Here is a 20,217-nt window from a genome sequence, read left to right as displayed (position 1 = left end):
CAACGCGCGCTTCTTCTAGGATTGTTGATCACCGTACACTCATCTCCGGCGTCCGATTGTTCTCGGGGACCTCATTTCGCCTATCATGGCGCTCATCGACAGAGTCCCTGGAGACTTGAACCTGTATATCGGTGGGTACGTAATGTCGACTATCGTTTCGCATCTGCCCCATGGCTCAGGTCTGGGGTCACCGGACTACTGTCTAACCATCGCTGCATAGCATGTTCACTCTGCGACGGCGCGAGGCCCTCCAGCAAGCCAATATTACGCACGTCTTGTCGGTCCTGCGCACACCACTAGATCAAGACTTGTTCGGCCCCTTCAAGCACATGGTGGTGGAGGTGGACGATGTCGAAGACGAAAATCTATTGGAGCATTTCCCTGCCACAAATCGCTTCATACGGGAGGGGCTTAAGGGAGGTGGCGGAGTCTTGGTGCATTGGTAAGTCAACATCCTGGTCAAGCTGAAGCCTTGCATATCCAACAACTTTGGATCGCCGCCGACGATTGCCTTGCTTGGCAGTTTTGCCATCTTCACAAACGACAACAGCCCCAAGGCCTCGTCACTGGTATGCAATGCATGCAGCTCAATTTTGCTTTCCGCGCGTCCTGCATCGTGTTTTTCGTCTTTTCTCGCCTTCCGTTTTCTGTGATCCTCTCCCGATACACACCGCCCAGTTGCCACTCTATTTGTTCTCAGCCACTCGTATCAATATGCCAACCACAACCTCTTCTCTAGTGCTATGGGCAAGTCACGATCGGCTACCGTCGTCATCGCTTATTTGATGCAAGAGCACAACATCAGCCCGTCGGAGGCTTTGTCGCACGTTCGGCAAGCGCGATCCATCTGCGAACCAAACGAGGGCTTCATGAAACAACTGGAGCTATACGGTGAGATGCAGACACCTGAAAACGTCGAAGATACCCCGGCCTATCAACGATGGGTTTACCAACGGGAAATCGAGCTGAGCCGCGCGTGTGGCCAAGCTCCAGAGGCGGACAAGATTCGCTTCGAAGACGAACATGTCGCCGACGAATCTTCCGGTTTCGAATTGAGATGTCGTAAATGCAGGTAAGTGGAGTTGTGGCAAGACGTGACTGATGTCACCATACAGCTTGTTGCCGCCTATCTTGCTCAGCGCTTACAAAGTTTCAGACGAGCATTAGCGACGTCACAATATCTACTACTCCATGGGTCCACCCCATCTGTCAGCGACCAGAACGCAGAAGCTCAAAAAGCTCCATCGCAGAACTGTGCCCACTACTTCCTAGATCCCCTGTCGTGGATGCGCCCGGAGCTCGAACAAGGCAAGTTGGAAGGGCGTCTGGAGTGTCCAAAGTGCCACACCAACGTAGGCAAGTATGCCTGGCAGGGGATGCAGTGTAGTTGTGGAGAGTGGGTCGTCCCTGGTATCAGCCTTTCCAAAGGTCGAATCGATGAAGCAAGGAAAGCAAACTTTGGCATCCGGCGTCCACCGGGAGCTTCAGGTCCGCCTCCGTTAGGGAACCTATAAGATCTCTGAAAGATGTTGCTATACATCAGTTCGGCGAGGAAAAGACAGCTCACATTTAGCTCCTTCGGTGGCCTGTGCCCTATCAAACCCCCAAGAAGGACATATCTCCGATCCACTCGGTCACTTCATCACCACAGAGAAGATGGTAAAGATGGTAAAGAATGCTCTCAGCTCGGGGACACTACAGGTCGACGTGTAACCACATGATGGGACAGTAAGCTCAATCGATCTCTGTATCGGCTACCAATCTATCTATCTCACTCCTATCGCTACTAAATCTACGATGAAGATTACGGGTACGTCGCCCGAATGGCATCTGTGTGCAACAAAGCTAGCGAACAGACAGACAGTACTAAGCCGTATATGCCTTTGCTCTATACGTTAGTTCCCGTAGCCTCCAGCCAAGCAATCTAGACTACGCCCATGGCTAGCCTACCGGTCTTCTGAAACCGCACGGCTATTCAAGCTGAACAAATTTCCTTGCTGATATGACCCACTCAGTCCGTGGCAATGTCTTGCGGCTTAAGCCGTCTGTCACTTGATAATGACCGCTTCCAACGTCGATTGAGACACTATTACAATCACAAAGTGGGTTGTACGCAGACGAATAAGTAGAGGTGATTGAAGTGTAGAAAAAGTCATATGCATTGATTTGAGCAATCAAAACGCCTGAAATAGTGTACGTTGTAACTCGAAGAACGATGGACCAAGAGTGACTCGTGTATGCTCATAACCCGTAACCCTATCCCCGACCTGAAGCAATGAACACCACAGCGCCATGCAGTAAACGACAGTATGTCAATATAGTACTAAGAAACGAACAGGCTGCGTGTCCGAGCCAAGAAGAATAAAAAGAAACGAAAACGCCAGTGATCGTCCCTACGCACCAGCATTACAGCTTCCCTGTTATTACCCGTCTATCTTACACAGAAGAATCAGAGCTCGTCGAGGCGACAGCCTCGCTATCAGCACTCGAGCTCCTGGTCAATTCTTCGCCTCCTTCAAGGCCTAGCCTCTCCATCTCCTCGGCAATCTCCTCATACCACTTGCCATGGCATTTGCGGTCCACTTCACCAACTTTGCCAAGCTGTTCACAGATATCCGCGACTTGAGACACGAACTCTGGCAGACCAGTAGTAGCAAGTCCTTCGGTGGCGGTGCTAGCAGCTTTGACGCGCTCGCCAGAACTGCTGGCGCTTACCCGGTTGAAGATGTGAGTCTTGAGTCTTTGGAACAAGACCTTCATCACAGGGTCGGATAGCTTGCCAGCTTCAGCTTGCGTAAGAAGACGCGTGATCGTGGAGGAGAGCTGGGAGCGCGTTGACGGTGGCATGTTGCGAGACGACTCAAGAAGAGAAGAAATCTTCGAGGGAGTAGAAGGGTCTGACATGTATCCGTTCTCCTTCAGCACCAACCACATTTTGTTGGCTTCAGACTTCCACTGTGCGCGCACGTCGCGTTTGAGTAGATTCTTTGCCGTAAGCAAGATACCCCCGATCGTTGTTATGCGAAGTGCGTCCTCGCGAATGCGGGAGATGCGTGCACGATCTAGTTCGAGCGTCTCCGGCAGCTCAGAGCTTCGCAGTGGCGGCGTAGCGATTGCGAGGTCGACAAGACCACGAGCGTAAATCTTGTGCGCTGTAGGGCGATTGATGGGGTTTGCCTGACTCCAAGGGTCACGACGGTCAGCTTCGGTATGCATGTTGACTGCTGCGCTGCGCCACCATCTGCGTGTGCGGTCGAGAGTAAGGTTGTTTTCCTCCAGATCCTGAGTGAACATGCGTTGCTCGTACCCAACAGCCTCTTTGATGAGTGTCGGTGCGGCGTTCATCAATAGGAAGTTTGAATAGTCCAAGGACAAAAGATCGATGATATGAAGGACCTTGAAGAGCTTCTCGATCATGCTTGAAAGTTCACCTTCCTCTTGCAGCTCCTCAGCAAGCAACTGAACTTCGGTGTCTCGAAAGGGTGCGCAAAGCTTTGGAAGAATGCTAGCAATAAAATCAAAGAATTTCTCATAAGAGAAGACACCTTGACTGCACTGCCTGCTGATATGCTCCGGATCTAGAGTCTCGGAAATGAGTGTGTGCATTGAGTTGCCAGGTTTCAGAAGCCGCAGCAGCTTTCCCCGTATGTTCTCCGCCATGGCAGCAGTCCAGTTTGTGCTGTCACCCTCTTCAAACCCTCGCCGCATTGCGTCGCAGAGCTCACGGTTGAGAGCATCGCGCAAGTCAGCCGTCGGCGAAGGATCGATGCGGTAGTCTTTGTCAATAGAGAGTTCGTGAACCAGAATGCGATTATCGGGCACGACAGTGAAGACCTTGGACAGCGACTGTGCCTGGTGGCCCTGAGCAGTGGAATCTTGGAGCCCAGATTGTCCAGAAGCTGCAAGCTCTGAAGCAGCTTCAGCCTGCTTGGCCGCACTATCGGCTGATAGCGGAGATTCTGGTGTTGAGTCGCTTGCAACACGCGGTCGTACAGTGTCTCCTGCGAGCCTCTTCTTTGGCCTTGACCTTCGGCTTTCGCGTATGGCCTTCCTGATCAAGGTAAGAGCCTTGTCAGGCCCCGCCAACTTCTTGATTTTACTAAGTAGAATAGCCTGGTTGTCTCTGATGCCATTCCTGTACTCGTTTGCAACCTCATCGACCGTCGCATCTTTGACACTTTGCCATATTTCGTCGAGGCTAACAAACGAAGCTACCATTGTTTCGATAAGCGCGGAGGAGTCGCGGGCTTTCCAGTCATTGAAAGCGGTAACAAACGCGCCATGAGCGAGCAGTACAGTTTCTGTACGCGTGGGTGAGGGGGTGTACGAGTTGAGCTTTGTTAGTTTTGCCAGAGCAGACTCGAAGCTGATGACGAGGTCCTTGGCTTTGGTAATGAGATCCTGTTCCTGATCGCCGTCTCGACTGAAAACATGTGTGGGATGTCCAAGGATGAGGTACGCGGAGAGGAAGGTTCTGACGGCAGCGCTACGGGAGGCTGGATCTGCGTCTGGAAGTAGCACGAACAGTGTCATGATTCTATCGGTGGTCCTGAGCAGCTTCTCATCTGCGAGCATGCCAGTAATAACTTCGAAACTGGTCTCTTGGACCATCTCGATGGATAGACCGAGCTGGAGCCATTCGGTGACAATACTGCTCCTAACTTTGCCTCTCCAGGCAGCCTGGATCCTCTTGGCAGCATCTTCCGTCGACACGATGGGGCGCTCGGTCCGTATCTTGATATCAGCGGGGGGCGAGCTTGCGGTCCGTGGTCGTCTGGGGTTGCGCTTGTACTCCAGTCTGCGTTTCTCAGCTTCTGCTAGCTTCTCCTCCATCTCGGTGCGGTATCGTCGTTCCTCGGCGGCCTTGCGCTCTTTCATGTCTTCGGCAATCTTCTTGGCCCTCCTCACTTCCTCAGCACAGGAAGCGGCTACTTGTGCCAGATGTTTCTCACGAGCCTGCTGTGCTGCCAACGCCCTCTCTTCACTGTTGGAACCACGTGGGGTAGCCTTGGCCAGGGCAGCACGTAGCCTGACCTGCTCGGCATGCGCTGCCCGGTCTGCTAGCCTTGCCTTGCGATCTTCGAGTATAGAGGCACGGCGGAGATGCTGGGCTACATGGTGGCTCTGACAGCTGTTGCGGAACGAGCGATTGGACGTGTGCGAATGTGTCGAGGACAGCGAGTTTCGGCGGGACGAGGTGGCCGAAGACTTGCGACGGTTGCTTGTATGGCGATAGAAGCGGGCAGCGATCCGTGGTGGTGGAGCAAACGCCTGGCCGTTCTCGGCGTCTGATGAGAGGATCATGTCGGGCTCCTCGGGGATATCGTCGTTCTCCCGCTGCAGCTGCGAGCTGACCAGCTCCAGTTCCGAGTCGGTGAGCGACATGGTGTAGGGATGCGAAGACGCCCTCTGGCTCAGGAGTGAGCGTGTTTCCTGAGATGTGAAACAAAGCACGGTCTTGGTGGTGCTTTTTTAGAGTAACCAGACGCAAGCGGACGGGCTATCTATAGCAATGGCGACTATTCTGGCCCAAGGGCAAAAGGCATGTACAGGAACGAAAGGCTGCACAAGTCCGTGGGGAGCGTGGTCAGCCGACGACTTGTATTGATGGATGGCTTGGTTGATTGATAAGCTGTAACGCCCTAACAGCGCCAGACGATGGCGGGCACCGTGCGCGATGTCTACACAGTCGTTATGGTAGTCGGGCAAGTGTGCGCGACGGCATCTGTCGCATGCAGAAGGTCTAGTCGATGGCTGGGGAGCGCATGACGATGCACCTGCGCATGCTGACCGGTCGACGCCAAGACCTCGACGCGGAAGCTAAAGAAGTCCATCGAAGATCGTCGACTCCGAACTGTTCATGTTTCTCTTTCATCACTGTACCAGTGAACCATATGCTCGCCCGTCTCCGCTACGTCATCAAGCTCTTCGTGCTGCATTGCCTCTATACACGTGTTTTGTAAAGAATGCTAAGCCCTACGAGAATATACACGAAACCTACTACGTCGCCCAGGACAGATCCAGCGGCAAACTCGAGTCATGACCAAACAGTTCCACTTCGAAGCCAACTTGTCTGAACAGAAACATAGTCAACATGTCCTCGGAGGAACTGCCTTAGTTGCAGTATGTCAAGCGAATTGGGAAGAGGCCATGGAATTGTTGTTGGAAGAGCAAGCTAACCCAGAACCCACCACAACACTCGGCAGTCTACCTCTACACTATCCTGCCGTCAACAACTCAGTCGATGTGCGCAAGGAATTGCTGGCGCATAAGGTGGAATCTGATATTGGGACTAACGACTGTATTGATATGACTGGGCTTGACTATACGACAAGAAGAAGCAATGAAATGTAGTGAATCTGTTGTCTGCCGAGTACCTGTACGCTGGACGGCATGAAAAGCTCGCACGAGCAGGTAGACTCACACGAGTAATATAGGAGCAGGAGATACAGCGGTAATTTTCGCCTCGTCCTGATCCACGCCAGCCCACTCTTTAAGAGGCCTCGCACACTAGACACATTCTCTCTACCCTGTTTATCCTCAACCCCTCACTCAGATTAACAAGTCTCAGCCCTGTCACACGACACATCCCACAATCTGATGAGGCTTCGAGCAGCAAGTGGGGAAGCGTGGCATGATCTCAAGGATCGTTCGATTAAGGCAGTTGCGGATCCACCCTTGCTCGCCTACGCCTGCGGAAAGGCCCGAATTATGTTGAATCCGGGGTCTTGGAACCGACGTCGATGGCGTTTACACGACCGTTGTGTCGAGGCATGTGTTGGAGGAAGGATGAGTGCTATGTCATGTTATGCAAGTACCGTCCGACTGGAGCCATAAAAAGACGGCACTGACACATGATCGTATTTCTGGTGGCCATCACAGAGAAGGTGCGCATGTGCAGATGTTGGATATTGAAAGAGAGAGTGAGGGAGGGTCGGCAACTGATGTGTTTGGTGAAGTGTCAGACCAATAGAGTTTGGACATGTGACTAGATGATTCACATTGCCGCTGCTGCTGTCAGAGAACACCTACTGCGGTGGAGAATGTCGTGAGCTCATGCAATGCGGCACGAGCCGTAGCTTGTTCTTACTGCAGTAGTGATGCTGTTGCGTCACCACGCTACATATTTCCCAACGTAGTAGATCGGCGTGGAGAAGGACAGGTTACCTATATATCTTCTCAACAATGGTCTAGAACCTGGAAGAAGGGTGTCAAGTGACAGACAGCATCGTTAACTAGAGATGCTAACTCATACCACAGCCTTCCGTGGAAGCCAAGTCGCATCTGCCAGGCTGACAGCCATCTTGTCCCCAAGATAGAACGACCCACATATACGCCTACCTCTCTTATGCACGATCTTCCGAGATTTTGCTTCACCACATATGCAATGTCTCATGTAGACGACCACTGTTCGTCATCATACCTGCTTCTTGCATCGCCAGACCGAAGATCGATTTCGGACATGCCTGAACCGAAGGGAAAGTCTTTCGCAGCATCTAAATTACCTATAGCAGATATATACGATCGCACGACTGGTAGCCGGTTGTTTTCAGGAGAAGAGAATGAGATGCATTCGGGTCGCAGACTAGGACCTTGCATGTGAAGACCTGAAGACCCGAGCATATGCACAGCCTGGAAGATGCCACTGCATTCCAGCATACTGCATTCCCTGATTAATAGGTGACGCTTTTGAGTCGCCAGTAAATTTGCACACATCCTACTGTCCTATCGTCTTTACCATTCGCTTCCATCAATATAGGTGATACTCGTTTCTCTCCATTGCACAACGATGGTAAAACTAGCCAACAACGATTCCTACTGTTACGCATGCACAAGTGTGTGAGAGTGTGTGTGTGGTACAATCGGTCCCGCCCACTTTCGCATGCAAAAGCTCCCGTGGCGACACAGCATCATCTAGTTTGGAAGGCGGAAACGAGCAAGCGCAGCGAATTATGGACGGCCTATATTGCTTGCACATTTGCATATGTCGTACAGACGGCCAGCCAGCCAGCCAGCCAGCCAGCCAACCAATCACCATCCATACTGCCTCAAGGGTTATCTGTCACGCCGGAATCGCGAAACATGGCGTTCTTCTAGATGTTGTTCTGTTATTGCTATGTTGAGTTAGGAAGAATGAGACCGTGTAGGATACTGGGAGCATATATTACGAATAGAGTGAAAGAGACTTGTTTGTGCAGATTCAATGGCGTAATAGATGGATGTGTAATGTGCGAGGCTGTACATCACTGTGCGCCGGAGACTTTGCAGGAGAGAATGCGTCGTCATGTGCCGAGCTGGCGGTGTAATGTCTTGTCCCGGAGTTGGAGTTGTTTGTGTGCAGCTTGCTGCCGGTTGCCTTCTTCCTGCAAACGCGCAGTGCCTAAAATGACTATCACTTAACAAGAGAGAGGGCGGCAATTGCGTTGTCGAAGTTGTACGAGAATGATGTGCTTGGCTAGATGATTCATTTGACGCCGAGCGTTCATTGTATCTTCTCTCGAGGACACGCTAAACTAAAACTTCTGGTATCACATACCTTCAGCCTCCCCAGCCTCGTTCGTACCACCTTCTTAGACCAATTATACAGTATCAATACTGAACGTATCCGAAGAAGCTTAATCTCTCCTCCTACTAATGCCAAAAGGGTAGCAAAGACCCACGACTGCGCTTGCCCCCTCGAGTCCCAGACAAGGACGAGTAAAGGTATAGCCGCCGAAACCAAGAATGGTTCGAAACATAAGGAAAGACTGAAACCTAAAGAGATTTGGCTGAAGAGCCACCGCTGCGTGAATCATGTCGTGATGATGAGATGATGCTCGCTTTTATCACCAGATGCAGAACCTCTGCATCCTTTTTTGTCCGCCCAAACACCAAACAGTAATCCCATTGAAGGGAAGCGCAGTGCAGACAGACCACTGTATTGCGCAAGACAAGAAAAGCCTCTCTAATAACGGTTGTATCGACAAAGGAAATTCGTGACTCTGTGATAAGAGCCGTATGGTCGTGGCTCCAATGATGGACCGAGATCTTATGTCATACAGTCGTACACTTTCGTAGAACATGCCCCTTGGGTCTAACAAACAGAAGGGGGAGTAAGAGTACAAGGGTTGTGTGCAGGATAGAAATATTAATCGCACGCAATTATCGACAAGATGAAAAGGAAAAGGATTCTCCGTTATCGCAGAATGGGGTCTAGTGGCCCCGGACACCGCCCGAGGAGCGACCGAGGAAGGTACCAGGGAACCGTAGGTCGCTTAGAAATTTGAAAAAGGCACGCTTGCGCGAAGGTGTTTTCGGTAGTAGTGCGGCCGCCTGTTGCATGGGGCCGACAATGTCCTCATCGCCGAGTTTGGGGAACTTGCCCTCGCTCTTAGGATCATGTAGCGTTGGCATCTTGCTAAGGGGTCCTGGCTCCGTGGGTGAGCTCGGGGCGAGCTCTTGACCGATAGCAGCCGCATGTGACTTGGCCAGATCGTGGTTCTTCTTCCATTCGGCATCGATTTCAGCCCACTTTTGCTCGGTAAGAAGATAGTGTCTGGATGTCACTCCGTAGTGTTCCGCAGTTCGCACTTGATGTTTTGCGTAGTTGCGCCGCGCTTGCGCCCATTCGGCAAGGTGTTCTTCAATAGACGCTGCGGTGCAGACCTCAGGGACATAAGGCTCTGGCAGGATGGTGAAGTTCGCATGGCCTAACTCCATGGCCCACTTGTCCTGTGGGTTGGCGAGCATTAGAGGGGGAATGTCGGATGAGGGGACCATGTATCCGGCATTTGGTGCTCTGATCGACGCAAAGGATGTTTTGGAAGAGAGGGGAGGAGTAGGGTAAGTGCGCATTGGTGGGGTGCCGGCTGGAGTCGGGCCCATGGATTGAGTCGTATCTGCAACTGCTGGCGACTGCAGGGGCGAAGATGCTGGTAGGTCATTGTTCCGGCAGTTCACAAGCAATGGCGGTAGTAATGGCGTCGTGGCATAGCGCTCCCGCTCCACCTCCTCGGGGTCGATTTCCATGGCATTGGCCTTGTTGACGTCGATGGCCATCGGCGTAGGCGCATCATCACTCAAATGCTCCCTGCTTGTGAGGGCTGGTGTAGAGGTTGGCGACACGTAGTCTTCTGGGAGGTCGACGGTCGAGACATGGTAAATTGAGCCAGCGAGCGATGAGGATCGAGTAGAAGGTACTCTTGAAGGGGTAGCGCTGCGTGAAACCTTGCTGAGAGTCGAGCTCCGATCGCGCACTTTGCGCGACAACGAGGGGAAACGCCTCTCGAGCTTGCCGGCGATGCTGTGCGCGGATGCTTCCAAGGACCGTCGTCGCTTGGCCAGTCGCAGTTCCGAATCGCAGGTAGTGAAGTACTCGTCCTGGGGCTCGTAGGCTCTGGATATCCTGCAGTCTTGCGCGTGGCCATAGGTACTGCCGGCGTCGCCTGGAAATGCATCAATATAGCAAACATGGGGGCATTCACATTGCAACTTACAAGAGCAACGGTACGGATCTTCGCTACCGTAGTCGTACTCACGCTCAAGAGGCTCTTCGGTAAGCTTGGGTAGCTTGCCTGAGCTGTTGGGAGGCTCGGTGGGCTCGTAGGTGGGCGGGCTCGATGACAGTGACGAAGCCGAGCTGGGAAAGCGAAAGTGACCTCGCGTGTATTGACTTGGCGTTGGCGGTGTCGAGCATTCCGAAGCCGAGTAGAAACCCGAGTCGGCATTGGAATAAATCGATGCAGTCGGGTCGTCGTACATGTTGAGTGAGCCTTTGGAAGACTTGCGGGCTGCAACAAGCTTGGGAAGCTGGAGGGGTTTAAGGTCGTGCATAGTTGTTGGTTCTTTTGGCGGTCGGGATGTGACGTGAATGGCGCGCGAGTTACCAGGATCACATACCCAAGTGCAGCCAGCACGTCGGGGTTACGGCGCGCTGCTTTGGGATGGAGAGGCGGTCGGGCGATGTTGGAGAGGATGCCACGATAGCCGACCACGTATGTACGTATGTACTGTTCGGCGTGTTTATGCTGCAGCAAAGGCGTCTCCAGGGAAAGCCAGCGCCTAATGCGGACGGCACGTGAGCGTGGGTGGGCTGCCGAGGTGGTAAAGGTGGAGATGACTGGTGCGCGAGAGTTGGTCAGACTGAATCAAGTTTTGCGAGTGCAAGCGAGAGACAGCGCAGCGATAAGGCGACGACTGAAATGGCGAGAGAGTGGCAGAAGACTGACGTGGAATTCCAAGAGAAACGGGCGGTGTTGACGGGTGTGGGATAGTAGACCACTTCTGTGTGGGCAGGCGCACGGCTTCAAGCCAAACTTTGCAACCACCTTGACTAGGCATAGCGGCTCCGGCATGTCGACTGCGTTCCGCGCGACTCAGATAGCACGGTAGACGAGGCCGTGACACTCACAGCAGCCCTGGGCAGTCTCCGTGCAGTGAGCACGCCAGGGCGCCGTCGCTTCAAGGTCCCCCAGCCTTCGAGCCGCCGTTTAGACCACAACGTCCGTGTCGCTACAGCTTGAGCACAGCAGGTGGCTTGATTCAAACCCTACTCAACAGTACGGGGCCTGCCTCGGTGTTGAATTTTTACCTGCCCAACCTAATTATGCGATATGTCGTTGGTGGAGGCGCAACAAATTATCCCTGGCTGTTCCCACTCACGCACTCCAAACTTTCTGTCGTCGTGAGAAAAGCTTCTTAGGACACGATGCAGGAACAGGCGTTGGATCACATCGTCTTCACGAGCCTTGACCGATCGCCGAGCTGTGGTGTTGAGCGGTGCCTTTGCAAAGTGCTGTACTACCAGCGCTGTGGTTGTCATCCGCTGTCTACCACTCAACTACTGTGAGCGCAACCGTGGCTGCCACTTGACAGACTCGTCTATCAGGCGGTGCGAGGGAACAGGCCTAGTTCGCCGCGCCCTTCAACCTTTCCACGTTACTTCTTGCGCCGTTCTTCTGGCCTTTTGCCGTCTCGCAGCAGTGACAGCGACAAGCATGTTCTAGCGAAGTCCATGTCGTTTCTCCCGCTTCTGTCCCGTGTCATCCCCCATGCACCGATTGGCCCATTCTGAATCGTATGAATGCATCAAGGGGGCTGTGAAAGGCGACCGTGAAAACAAACAAACACCAAAGCCTCACGATCTTCAAAACACCGACTGATCCGTAGAGTCCGTGTTTCAAACATCATGCCTCATTGACGAGTCAAGTGGTCGATCGCATCACGCTGAGACGAAACAGGGCGCGACAACATGACCTCGCGTGGGCGGTACCTGACAACATGCCGGAACTTTCCCAGACGAGGTTGGGACAACCTTTCAGCCCAGCCAAAATATCAGCAAGCCAGCGAACTTGCAGACAAATCGGGGAACTTGTTGGAAGCGCTAGACCGTTGAGCCGTTGCTGATTGGCGTTCGTACCCCTGGCGCACTATCCTCTTTTCCTTCTCCCCGGCGCCTTATTCTCGCTGGGCAAAACACCCTGTTCGCACGCTGGGCAAGCCTCACACCGCCAGCGCATTGTCTATCTAAACGTCCGCCAGTATCTTTTTGCATCATCTCCAGTGCCCTCGTCGTCACCTGCCTCACGGCTCTTGATGCTGTGTCAGCAAGGTGAAAGAGGATCGCGCGGTTTGATCGCCGTGCTGTGCCTCATGCGATCGAGCCCAGCAGAAGAAAAATCGGAGCAAGACCTTACCGTTCCAGGCTCCCGGGACCTGGCAGCATGACGAAAGGGCGAAAAAGCAGTCAGTTCCGGTCTGAGGTCGGCAGGCGCCCCGCTGTCTTCGCTCGTCTGTCTCCTTGGCCAGTCGACTGGGCGGCACGGACATGCAGAAGCGGGAGAATACCGTTGCCAGCCCACCCATCCACACCGACCGGTAACGCTCAACGTGCATGAAGAACAGCCAGTTCAGTCTTAAAGCTGACTGCGCGCGAAAGAAGCAATTCTCGCGCCGGAAAAATTTGCGTGTACCTGAGAACCACGTGGCGGCTCACATTGGAATGCGCGCGCGCTTCGTTGTCCTCCAAGCACTCTGCCATTTTCCAAATTGAACTGCTCTGCAAAGGAGGAGCGCGCAATCGTTCCGACGGCCTGTTGCAGGATTTGGTCGAGACCGGTCTGGTGTTGCTGATCTCTCAATTTCACCGGATGATTTCCTAGACTAACGTAGCACTCCACCGACCGCCGAATGCCGCGGCTTGGGCATGAAGCATGGGGGTAATAACGGATCAGAAATCCATCTACGGGGATCAGGGTAGCCAGATGCATCAAGCGAATCGGCATACCATCTCGTAGAATCTATGATGCAATAATTCTTCGTGTCAATGCTGTTGCGCGCTTTGTTCATGTCGGAAGTACGGACTATCATTGCAGCGATCTGAATGTAAGATCATGGTATTCCTACATAAAGTTGGAAGAAAAGGAAGTAAAATGTGGTCGTAAACAAGAATTTGTGTGCGCAAACTGCCGTTTTCGATTAGTCTGGAAGCCATACGCCCAACGGCGTAGAAAAGAAAAACGGCGTAGGCTAGAGCTGCGAACCCTCGCTCGGGGGACGGCCCCTCACCAACATTCTCTTTCCACCCAATCATAGCATTTCGGACTTCCCATCCACGCAGGAACGCTCGAAGAAGTATATTCAAGTCGTCATAACGGCTAGCACACGGGCGTCGGGAACGTTCCCACTCCTCACGCTTCGCGTTTGTTTCGCTCTTGCACGTCCAAATACTTGCAGATCAGACCCAGTATTTGCTCCATAGCAGTCTCTGCTCCTCGGAGCCTTCAAACTACACCATGCATGCTCCAGTCAGTCCATGTTGCATCTCTGCAGCCCAGCCGACGCGGAATGTCTTGGGTTACACGTACCTGGAAATTGGTTTTGATTATGTCTACAAATCCTTCCGAAAGCTTAGGCTCGCGATATCTGGAAGCGAAGCCACTGAATGCAGCGTGTGGCAAGATAGTACGAGATTCACGGTTCGTCTTTTAGTGGGCATCGGATGTTAGCATGAGCGTTTCCCGTGTAGTAGTGGGATTCTGAGAATCTTGGACATCCCGCACAAACAATCTCCACATCGGATAGTGTGAGAGTGAGTTTGGAGTAATGAGCAAAGTGCAGCTTCTGGCATGCACGCACGGGAGGTTGCTTAGCGGGTAAACTTACTTCTGGACCAATATTCAGTGCGCGGAACGTATCATTGTGCTCACACAGCTTTGGCGTGGCCGTGAAGAGTACGCATCGAATGGGAACTTTCAGCTTCTGCGCCAATGTAATCCACACGGCTCGTGTTTCTGGATCGGCATTGGTGTTATCTTCAACGAGTTAGCTGCGTATGCGGAATGTATTGGAGCCCCGGATCAACATAAACCTACCAATAGCTACGCTCGTGCCTTCTATGATGAGTGCAGTAGCAGCCTTTACACACTTCTCGCGCTGTTTCAAAATGTTACTCAAAGTATCGAATGGTTGCACAAGATTTGCGCAGAGACAGATCAGTCAGCAACTCACAGTCTTCAAAAAGTCTTGGTTAACGCGTCCGTAACCGAATGGCTGCAGATGTTTCCAATAAAACGATGATTTACCTGAACCGGGGCTACCGCAGAACATGACAATCTCGGGGGTTGCCGGTGGTGTAAAAGTGTTTACTGCAACTAAAGTTAGCACATCTGAAGAAGTGTGGTGTATGAGAACTTGGATATCATACTTACGTGCAGTTGTTGAGCTTTCAGCCCGCTCTTGCATGTAGGCCATCGGCTCGAAAGCCCTAACGAATGGCCGTGGATCTTCATGGCGGAAGTACTCTTCTGGAGTATGGAACGGTATACCGAGATTAGCAGCGAAATCTCTACATAGACTTGGTTATTTCTGGTTGCCAAGGCATCACTCGGGATCTTCACGAACCTGTCGACACACGAGTGGTCCTTTACGCCGCCAGCCACTGCCTCGCGACCACCAGCATCCCCAACGAATACTGAGTTCTCTAGATCGACAGATTCCGCATTCTCGATATCGTAGTCTTCTAGCAGTTCGTTCCACATCCCGGTCCTGGGCTTCCTATACTGGTCACGGCTTGTCGCAGCATATATCGATATAGGAAAGTCGAGCTGGTTGAAGACTGCTGTTACCTTGGTCTTGAAGTCCGCTAGTCGCTTCTGATCAGATTTTACGGTCTTCGGATTAGGTCTCAAACTGATGCCGCCTTGATTGCTGATGATAGCGACAAGGAAGCCGTCTGCATGCAACTCTTTCAATCGTCCTGGAACGCTACTATCCCACCACTTCCAATCGCTTGCATCACGACTGAAAGTCTTTCCAGACGCAGTTGTAATCAAGGTTGAGTCAAAGTCAAAGGCTGCTACTCTGCGCTTGCCCTGAGTGGCTGACTGCGCGCCTATGTTGAAGCGACCAACCAGCAAGCTGTCTTTGACAATCCGCCATACCATCTTCTCTGGCTCTTTCTTCGAAGCTGGTGTGAAGAAATTGGCGACTGCCTTGCCTGATTCAAGTCAGCGAATATTCCCACACCCTACGACGAGTGACGAACTTGTTGTGGCTGACTGCTGCCGCCGCTTCGGCGGAGGTGGCGACACGTCTTTGCTGTTGGAGCTTGGCCGCTTGCTTAAACCGGGTCGAATAGTCATTCTGCAGTCTGTATTGTTGCCAATACTAGTGCATGGCAATGGAAGATGATCTCTGTTGACAAAGCAATGTTTGTGAGGTTGCTCGCTTGCGCTTTCCTCGCAGCGCGGAACGCGACCTCGCGCTAGCACGTGCTTGAACTAAGCTTCCCTTACATGAGGGCGTCGCATACACGTACTGGTCACAGACGTTTCAACAAAGACGCTTTCAATATTCTTAAAGATACGGCCTACCGTTTTGAATCTACGCTGGAGGTTTATATGCAAGCTGGCCCGGATAATGCACATCAGCAGACAGCACTCGTCCTACTCATCTGGAGCCAGATGCACTGCAGAAGACCAAACCCCTCAGCGTCCTGACCCAGCGAACGGACTTGTTCCGATCCTTATCGTCTCTCTACCAAGATGATATGTTGGTTCGTTGGCACTCGCTGACACTCCTAGAGAGCTGAACTTGATACTTTGCCTCTATAGCCTTTGGATGCTGACATGACGATTCCTAGTTTAAAACCTCCCTTCCGCTTCCCATTGCTCTCTGTTAGTATGAGAGCAGTCTTCATCGAGGTCGCGCTTGGGTGGCAGGGGCTGTCGGAGCTTTGTACTTGACGCGGGGATCCAGTGCAAGTCGATCTGGCAAAGCCAGGTTCACACAGCCCTTCATTTGCGTCTGGAATCTCTTCAACTCATTCACACCTGCCTCTAGTACAGCTGCGTTGTTGAAGTCTTCGATGCGGACAGTAGCCTGGAGCGTGTAAACACCACTTGGATCAAGCAGCTTCAGCCCGTTCCATGTCGGTAGTGTGGTCTTGGGGGCCTTCTGGACATTACGTATACCGGGCTCGTGGAGGATGCGGTAGAGAAATATAACGACATTGCCGTGCACAAAACGGTAGCCTTCGACGTAGAATTCAGTCACGAACCTGCACTGTTGTTAGAGGTGAAGGCACGCATAGAGAGAAGATCTCACTGATTGGGCCCTGAGGCGATCATGAAAGCATGTGGGTCGCCAGACAGCAAGTCAGTGGTGTTGGTGAAGCGGATTGAGACACCTCTGTCCCCAGTATCTGGTACGTCTCGGAAGACAAACGACCATGCTGGCTCCTCTCCGTCTTGTACGTCAGCAGACAAGGTCTTTGTGCTCTCCTCGGGCAGGGCGTCTTCAGCTGCAAAGTCGTCTTCAGACAGCTTCTGGACCAGGCGGGTATGGTAGAGAACAACAGGAGCAGCTTGTTTGGCCTGCTTCTGCGCGACAGTCTGGGTGCCGCCGCGACGGCCAAGATTCGAGCCGGGCTCCTCCGACTCGCGCGTAGGCTTGTAGATAATGTTGCGCTCGAAAACACGTTGGGGCTGCATGGCAGCAACCCCAGCCAGAATGTTCAGCACCTGCTCATAGCGCGCAAAGGTGACCTGGCCGTAGAGGCTCAACTCGTGCATGGTGAGCAAAGTCGGGTCCGCACCGCAGTCGGAGGAGCGAATATCAATATGCAATATCCGCTGGTCAGGATGCGGAGAAGCTCGTGGGGTTCGATAAGGCGGGCGGCGTGTGCAGCGTCTCTAATTGGTGCGGGAGCAGAAAAGACAGCCGCCTGGATTGCGCGACGGGAAGCTATGGCCTGAAAAGTGAAAGAACAACTCCAAGTGTTGCGTGGAAGGCCCACAAACACCGCGCTGAACTGCCCGGCTTGCTACAAATGGCTTAGAAATACACGGCGCGCATGACTTGAACTGACAGTCGTTCGAGCGTGGCCAGAGGCCGTTGGCGTGCGGGTGGGATTAGTTTGCAATCCTCAGGGCCTCGGCGATTGCCTTGCTGCCGCCAAAAATAAGATTTATCTCCATTGTCACTTCCGGCTCCCCTCCACCACTCACCAATTCCCCAACAACTCGTCCACTGCACTTTTGTCGCCTTCTTCGCTCTTCTTGCGCAAGCAATTCATCCAAAACTCCCGTGCAAGCTTTTCACTACCTCGCGCCCCGTCGCAACCTGCACTTGATACTACCATCCGCAACCCCCGCATCACCTCATCACAAAATGAACGCAACAAGGGCTCTCGCTCATCGCCAGCCCATGATCCGCTTTCTGGGAAAGCGCAGCACCCCTCAGAGTACGTTTAACCGTCGCATCTTGCTCGCCAGCACATCTAACATGGCGTTTCAGAGGTTGACCACACCCCGCACGTCCACCCTGCTTCTCCCATGAGCGAGCTTCCCTCATCTTTCAAATCCTACCGACAGAAGGCACAACAGCACGGCCCGCTCAACCACATTCCCAGCGCCTTTGTTGGCGGCCACATTGGCGGTGCATCCGGCAGGGACCTTGGCCCCATTGAGGCAGGAAAGGGCTTGTACTTCGATCGCTCTGAGCTGCCTGCACGCTTCCAGAACCTGTCATGGACACAGGCTGAGATGGAACTGCTCGAGTCCGGTGGTGCCAGCGCGTTTGCTTAAATCCAAAAAAAAACATCATGACGCGACGTTAAGATAGAAGCCGGACGTGCCGGATGACCTGCTGTACATACTTACACACACGCGCCTCAAGGCGCACGGGAAAGGGACTGCGATGATCCGCTTTATGAGGTTTGGACACGAGAATTTGCGACAAAAGCGAGGAAGCGACAAGTACTGGGATTACTTTCGTTCTATACCCATCAAGATCGATACTCGGGATGAGATGAAGATTTGGAAGGCTGCCCTTTGGCTGGGACTGTACAAGAATCACTGTACGGGGAAACGGATTACCACATTTGTAATTCAAAACATATTCAACAAGCATTGACAACATTCACATACTCTCAAGCTCCAATTTGCACGCTTAGCTTCGTGTCGCATGCCTCCATCGTTACTTGTCTTCCACATGTAACCGATCATGAAGAATACCCCACCAAAACATCACTTACGGGCTACATGCTCCAGCGCCCCCGCGCGATCAATAGAGATGCATGAACAACGTCGTTCCTTTTGTTCGCGGCTAACCCGGAGCCCTTCGGAGACTCTTCGGAGCAATCCGCCATCCCACTTCGCCAGCTGGCAGCCTCGGCTCGCCAACACATGCCTTCCACGTGCTTTCCTATGTTAACACGTGCGCAACACGTGAGATATGTGAGATAAGGCACACTTCTTCCCACATAGCAGAGTCAAAACTTTCTTTTGACCACCGGATGAGTGCTGGTAAAACTCACACCCGGTTGCATGAATAAAAATACCTGTTCCGGTAGGTAAGCGCATGAGCTGTGGAATGCAGGCTCTTCCGGCGGTTAAAAGATGCGCCTGTTGAGTGTGGGCTGAGAGGTTAAGTTTGGGTCGGCGGGTAAACATTGTGCAGACGCGAAGGAGTGATACTGGCAGACGCTGCTGAACGGTTTGTAAGTTAGGACGTTCGATTTGCAATATGAATATCATAATGTATTGAATTCAACTGGCTTTGCCTTCCATTCCGGTCGTTTGCTGTAGTCCAGTATACATGGAAAGCCACATCTCTGTCCCGTACTTCCTGCTGATATCGACTTGGCTTGAGAGAACAAGTGTCCATCAGGCTCTGTCTGTGACATCAAGTGTACCTGGTTTGTGTGCTACATCTTTCCCCTTCTGGTCCGTAAATAGTACCTAGTCAACCAAGTCAGCATCTCAATATCTCTGTTCCACTTTCCGCAAACCATAAGAGTGTACCTTTGGTGGATGCTTTACATCTTCTGCATCAGCCTCCTCTTGGTCCATCACAATCTTGTTAACCTTTTCTTGTTGTTAATCATCCGGTAACGAAGTCGTGGAGTTGGCTCGATGAGCGCTTACGTTCCCCTCGTGCCTTCCACCCCTTGTCCTAGTATACACGTGGTCACCTTCTTCAATCTGCTCGCCACTCTTGGAGACAACATCGTTCTCGGTAGCTTGCGCCTTGATGACGGGAGTGTGAGATTCAATCTCATTGAGGGAATGGGAGAGTCGATTCGCCATATTAGATAAGTTGCTGTGATATCCGTGTTATGGGCTAAGCTCTCAAAAGAATTGTAATGCTTTTTTTCGGTTGTTGGCTGTCATCGCAAGCAATTTTCATCTCTATTCTTTATTGTTGATCGTCGTGGTGTTGGTTAATGATCATGATGATGTCATTCTTACTGGAACTTTGGAAGGAGAAGTTGCAGTAATTGCTCATCCCGAATATCCCTACATGATCGGCATCCCCAGTTTCCCGCACAACATTCTGAGACTTGGAGACGCACAAGATCCAATGCTTGGATTTGATAGACTGCACTACACTCACAAATTCCAGGCTACACAAAGAGAACTACAGTGTTCACAAATGAAACAGCCAACATGTGGAGCATGCGACAGCACGGCCACCCCATGCTAGACCCTTTCTTCCCCGGCCCTTCATGGAAATTACCAAGGGGTACACACGTCGCACACCACAGCTTGGTTCATTTTGAAACGAACTGTAAGCTTTGTTTCGACGTCGGGCCTCCAGTCGGTTTTTGGTGTGTGACTTACGGCACAGTTTCCACTGTCGAACGCAAGCCCCTATTATTGAGGGGGGAGGATGGAGTTCGGGAAGGACTGTATCTAAAGCTACGGCTGAGTCACTTACTCATGAGGTATGGTAGAG

The 20,217-nt window shown here is 52.3% G+C and overlaps 8 protein-coding genes across 8 annotated transcripts; 2 read left to right on the top strand and 6 right to left on the bottom strand.

Annotated features, from left to right (window-relative positions):
- Positions 1–85: 85 nt before the first annotated feature.
- On the top strand, positions 86–1,514 carry GT037_003513 (dual specificity protein phosphatase 12; the record flags this gene model as incomplete). The annotated part of the gene is made up of 4 exons (XM_038928560.1): positions 86–135; positions 221–442; positions 701–1,072; positions 1,157–1,514. 4 exons carry the CDS (start codon positions 86–88, stop codon positions 1,512–1,514), a joined length of 1,002 nt encoding a protein of 333 aa, XP_038788267.1.
- A 922-nt stretch (positions 1,515–2,436) lies between these two features.
- Positions 2,437–5,385, bottom strand: GT037_003512 (uncharacterized protein; the record flags this gene model as incomplete). The annotated part of the gene is made up of 1 exon (XM_038928559.1): positions 2,437–5,385. One exon carries the CDS (start codon positions 5,383–5,385, stop codon positions 2,437–2,439), a length of 2,949 nt encoding a protein of 982 aa, XP_038788266.1.
- Positions 5,386–9,192: 3,807 nt separating this feature from the next.
- On the bottom strand, positions 9,193–10,812 carry GT037_003511 (uncharacterized protein; the record flags this gene model as incomplete). Its single annotated transcript, XM_038928558.1, has 2 exons — positions 9,193–10,424; positions 10,476–10,812. 2 exons carry the CDS (start codon positions 10,810–10,812, stop codon positions 9,193–9,195), a joined length of 1,569 nt encoding a protein of 522 aa, XP_038788265.1.
- Positions 10,813–11,578: 766 nt separating this feature from the next.
- On the bottom strand, positions 11,579–11,800 carry GT037_003510 (uncharacterized protein; the record flags this gene model as incomplete). The annotated part of the gene is made up of 1 exon (XM_038928557.1): positions 11,579–11,800. One exon carries the CDS (start codon positions 11,798–11,800, stop codon positions 11,579–11,581), a length of 222 nt encoding a protein of 73 aa, XP_038788264.1.
- A 1,914-nt stretch (positions 11,801–13,714) lies between these two features.
- GT037_003509 (dna kinase phosphatase pnk1) lies at positions 13,715–15,620 on the bottom strand (the record flags this gene model as incomplete). Its single annotated transcript, XM_038928556.1, has 8 exons — positions 13,715–13,765; positions 13,845–13,961; positions 14,143–14,291; positions 14,352–14,412; positions 14,488–14,624; positions 14,688–14,824; positions 14,881–15,475; positions 15,524–15,620. 8 exons carry the CDS (start codon positions 15,618–15,620, stop codon positions 13,715–13,717), a joined length of 1,344 nt encoding a protein of 447 aa, XP_038788263.1.
- A 553-nt stretch (positions 15,621–16,173) lies between these two features.
- On the bottom strand, positions 16,174–17,051 carry GT037_003508 (rna polymerase ii mediator complex subunit; the record flags this gene model as incomplete). Its single annotated transcript, XM_038928555.1, has 2 exons — positions 16,174–16,537; positions 16,585–17,051. The coding sequence occupies 2 exons, from the start codon at positions 17,049–17,051 to the stop codon at positions 16,174–16,176; spliced, it is 831 nt and encodes a 276-aa protein (XP_038788262.1).
- Positions 17,052–17,649: 598 nt separating this feature from the next.
- Positions 17,650–18,065, top strand: GT037_003507 (uncharacterized protein; the record flags this gene model as incomplete). The annotated part of the gene is made up of 2 exons (XM_038928554.1): positions 17,650–17,722; positions 17,776–18,065. The coding sequence occupies 2 exons, from the start codon at positions 17,650–17,652 to the stop codon at positions 18,063–18,065; spliced, it is 363 nt and encodes a 120-aa protein (XP_038788261.1).
- Positions 18,066–19,145: 1,080 nt separating this feature from the next.
- GT037_003506 (uncharacterized protein) lies at positions 19,146–19,568 on the bottom strand (the record flags this gene model as incomplete). The annotated part of the gene is made up of 3 exons (XM_038928553.1): positions 19,146–19,220; positions 19,284–19,346; positions 19,407–19,568. The coding sequence occupies 3 exons, from the start codon at positions 19,566–19,568 to the stop codon at positions 19,146–19,148; spliced, it is 300 nt and encodes a 99-aa protein (XP_038788260.1).
- Positions 19,569–20,217: the final 649 nt, after the last annotated feature.

Source organism: Alternaria burnsii, assembly GCF_013036055.1.
Source record: "Alternaria burnsii strain CBS107.38 chromosome Unknown 730, whole genome shotgun sequence".
NCBI lineage: Eukaryota > Fungi > Ascomycota > Dothideomycetes > Pleosporales > Pleosporaceae > Alternaria > Alternaria burnsii.
Note: the sequence above shows the minus strand (reverse complement) of the source record. Positions and strands in the feature narration are given on the sequence as shown.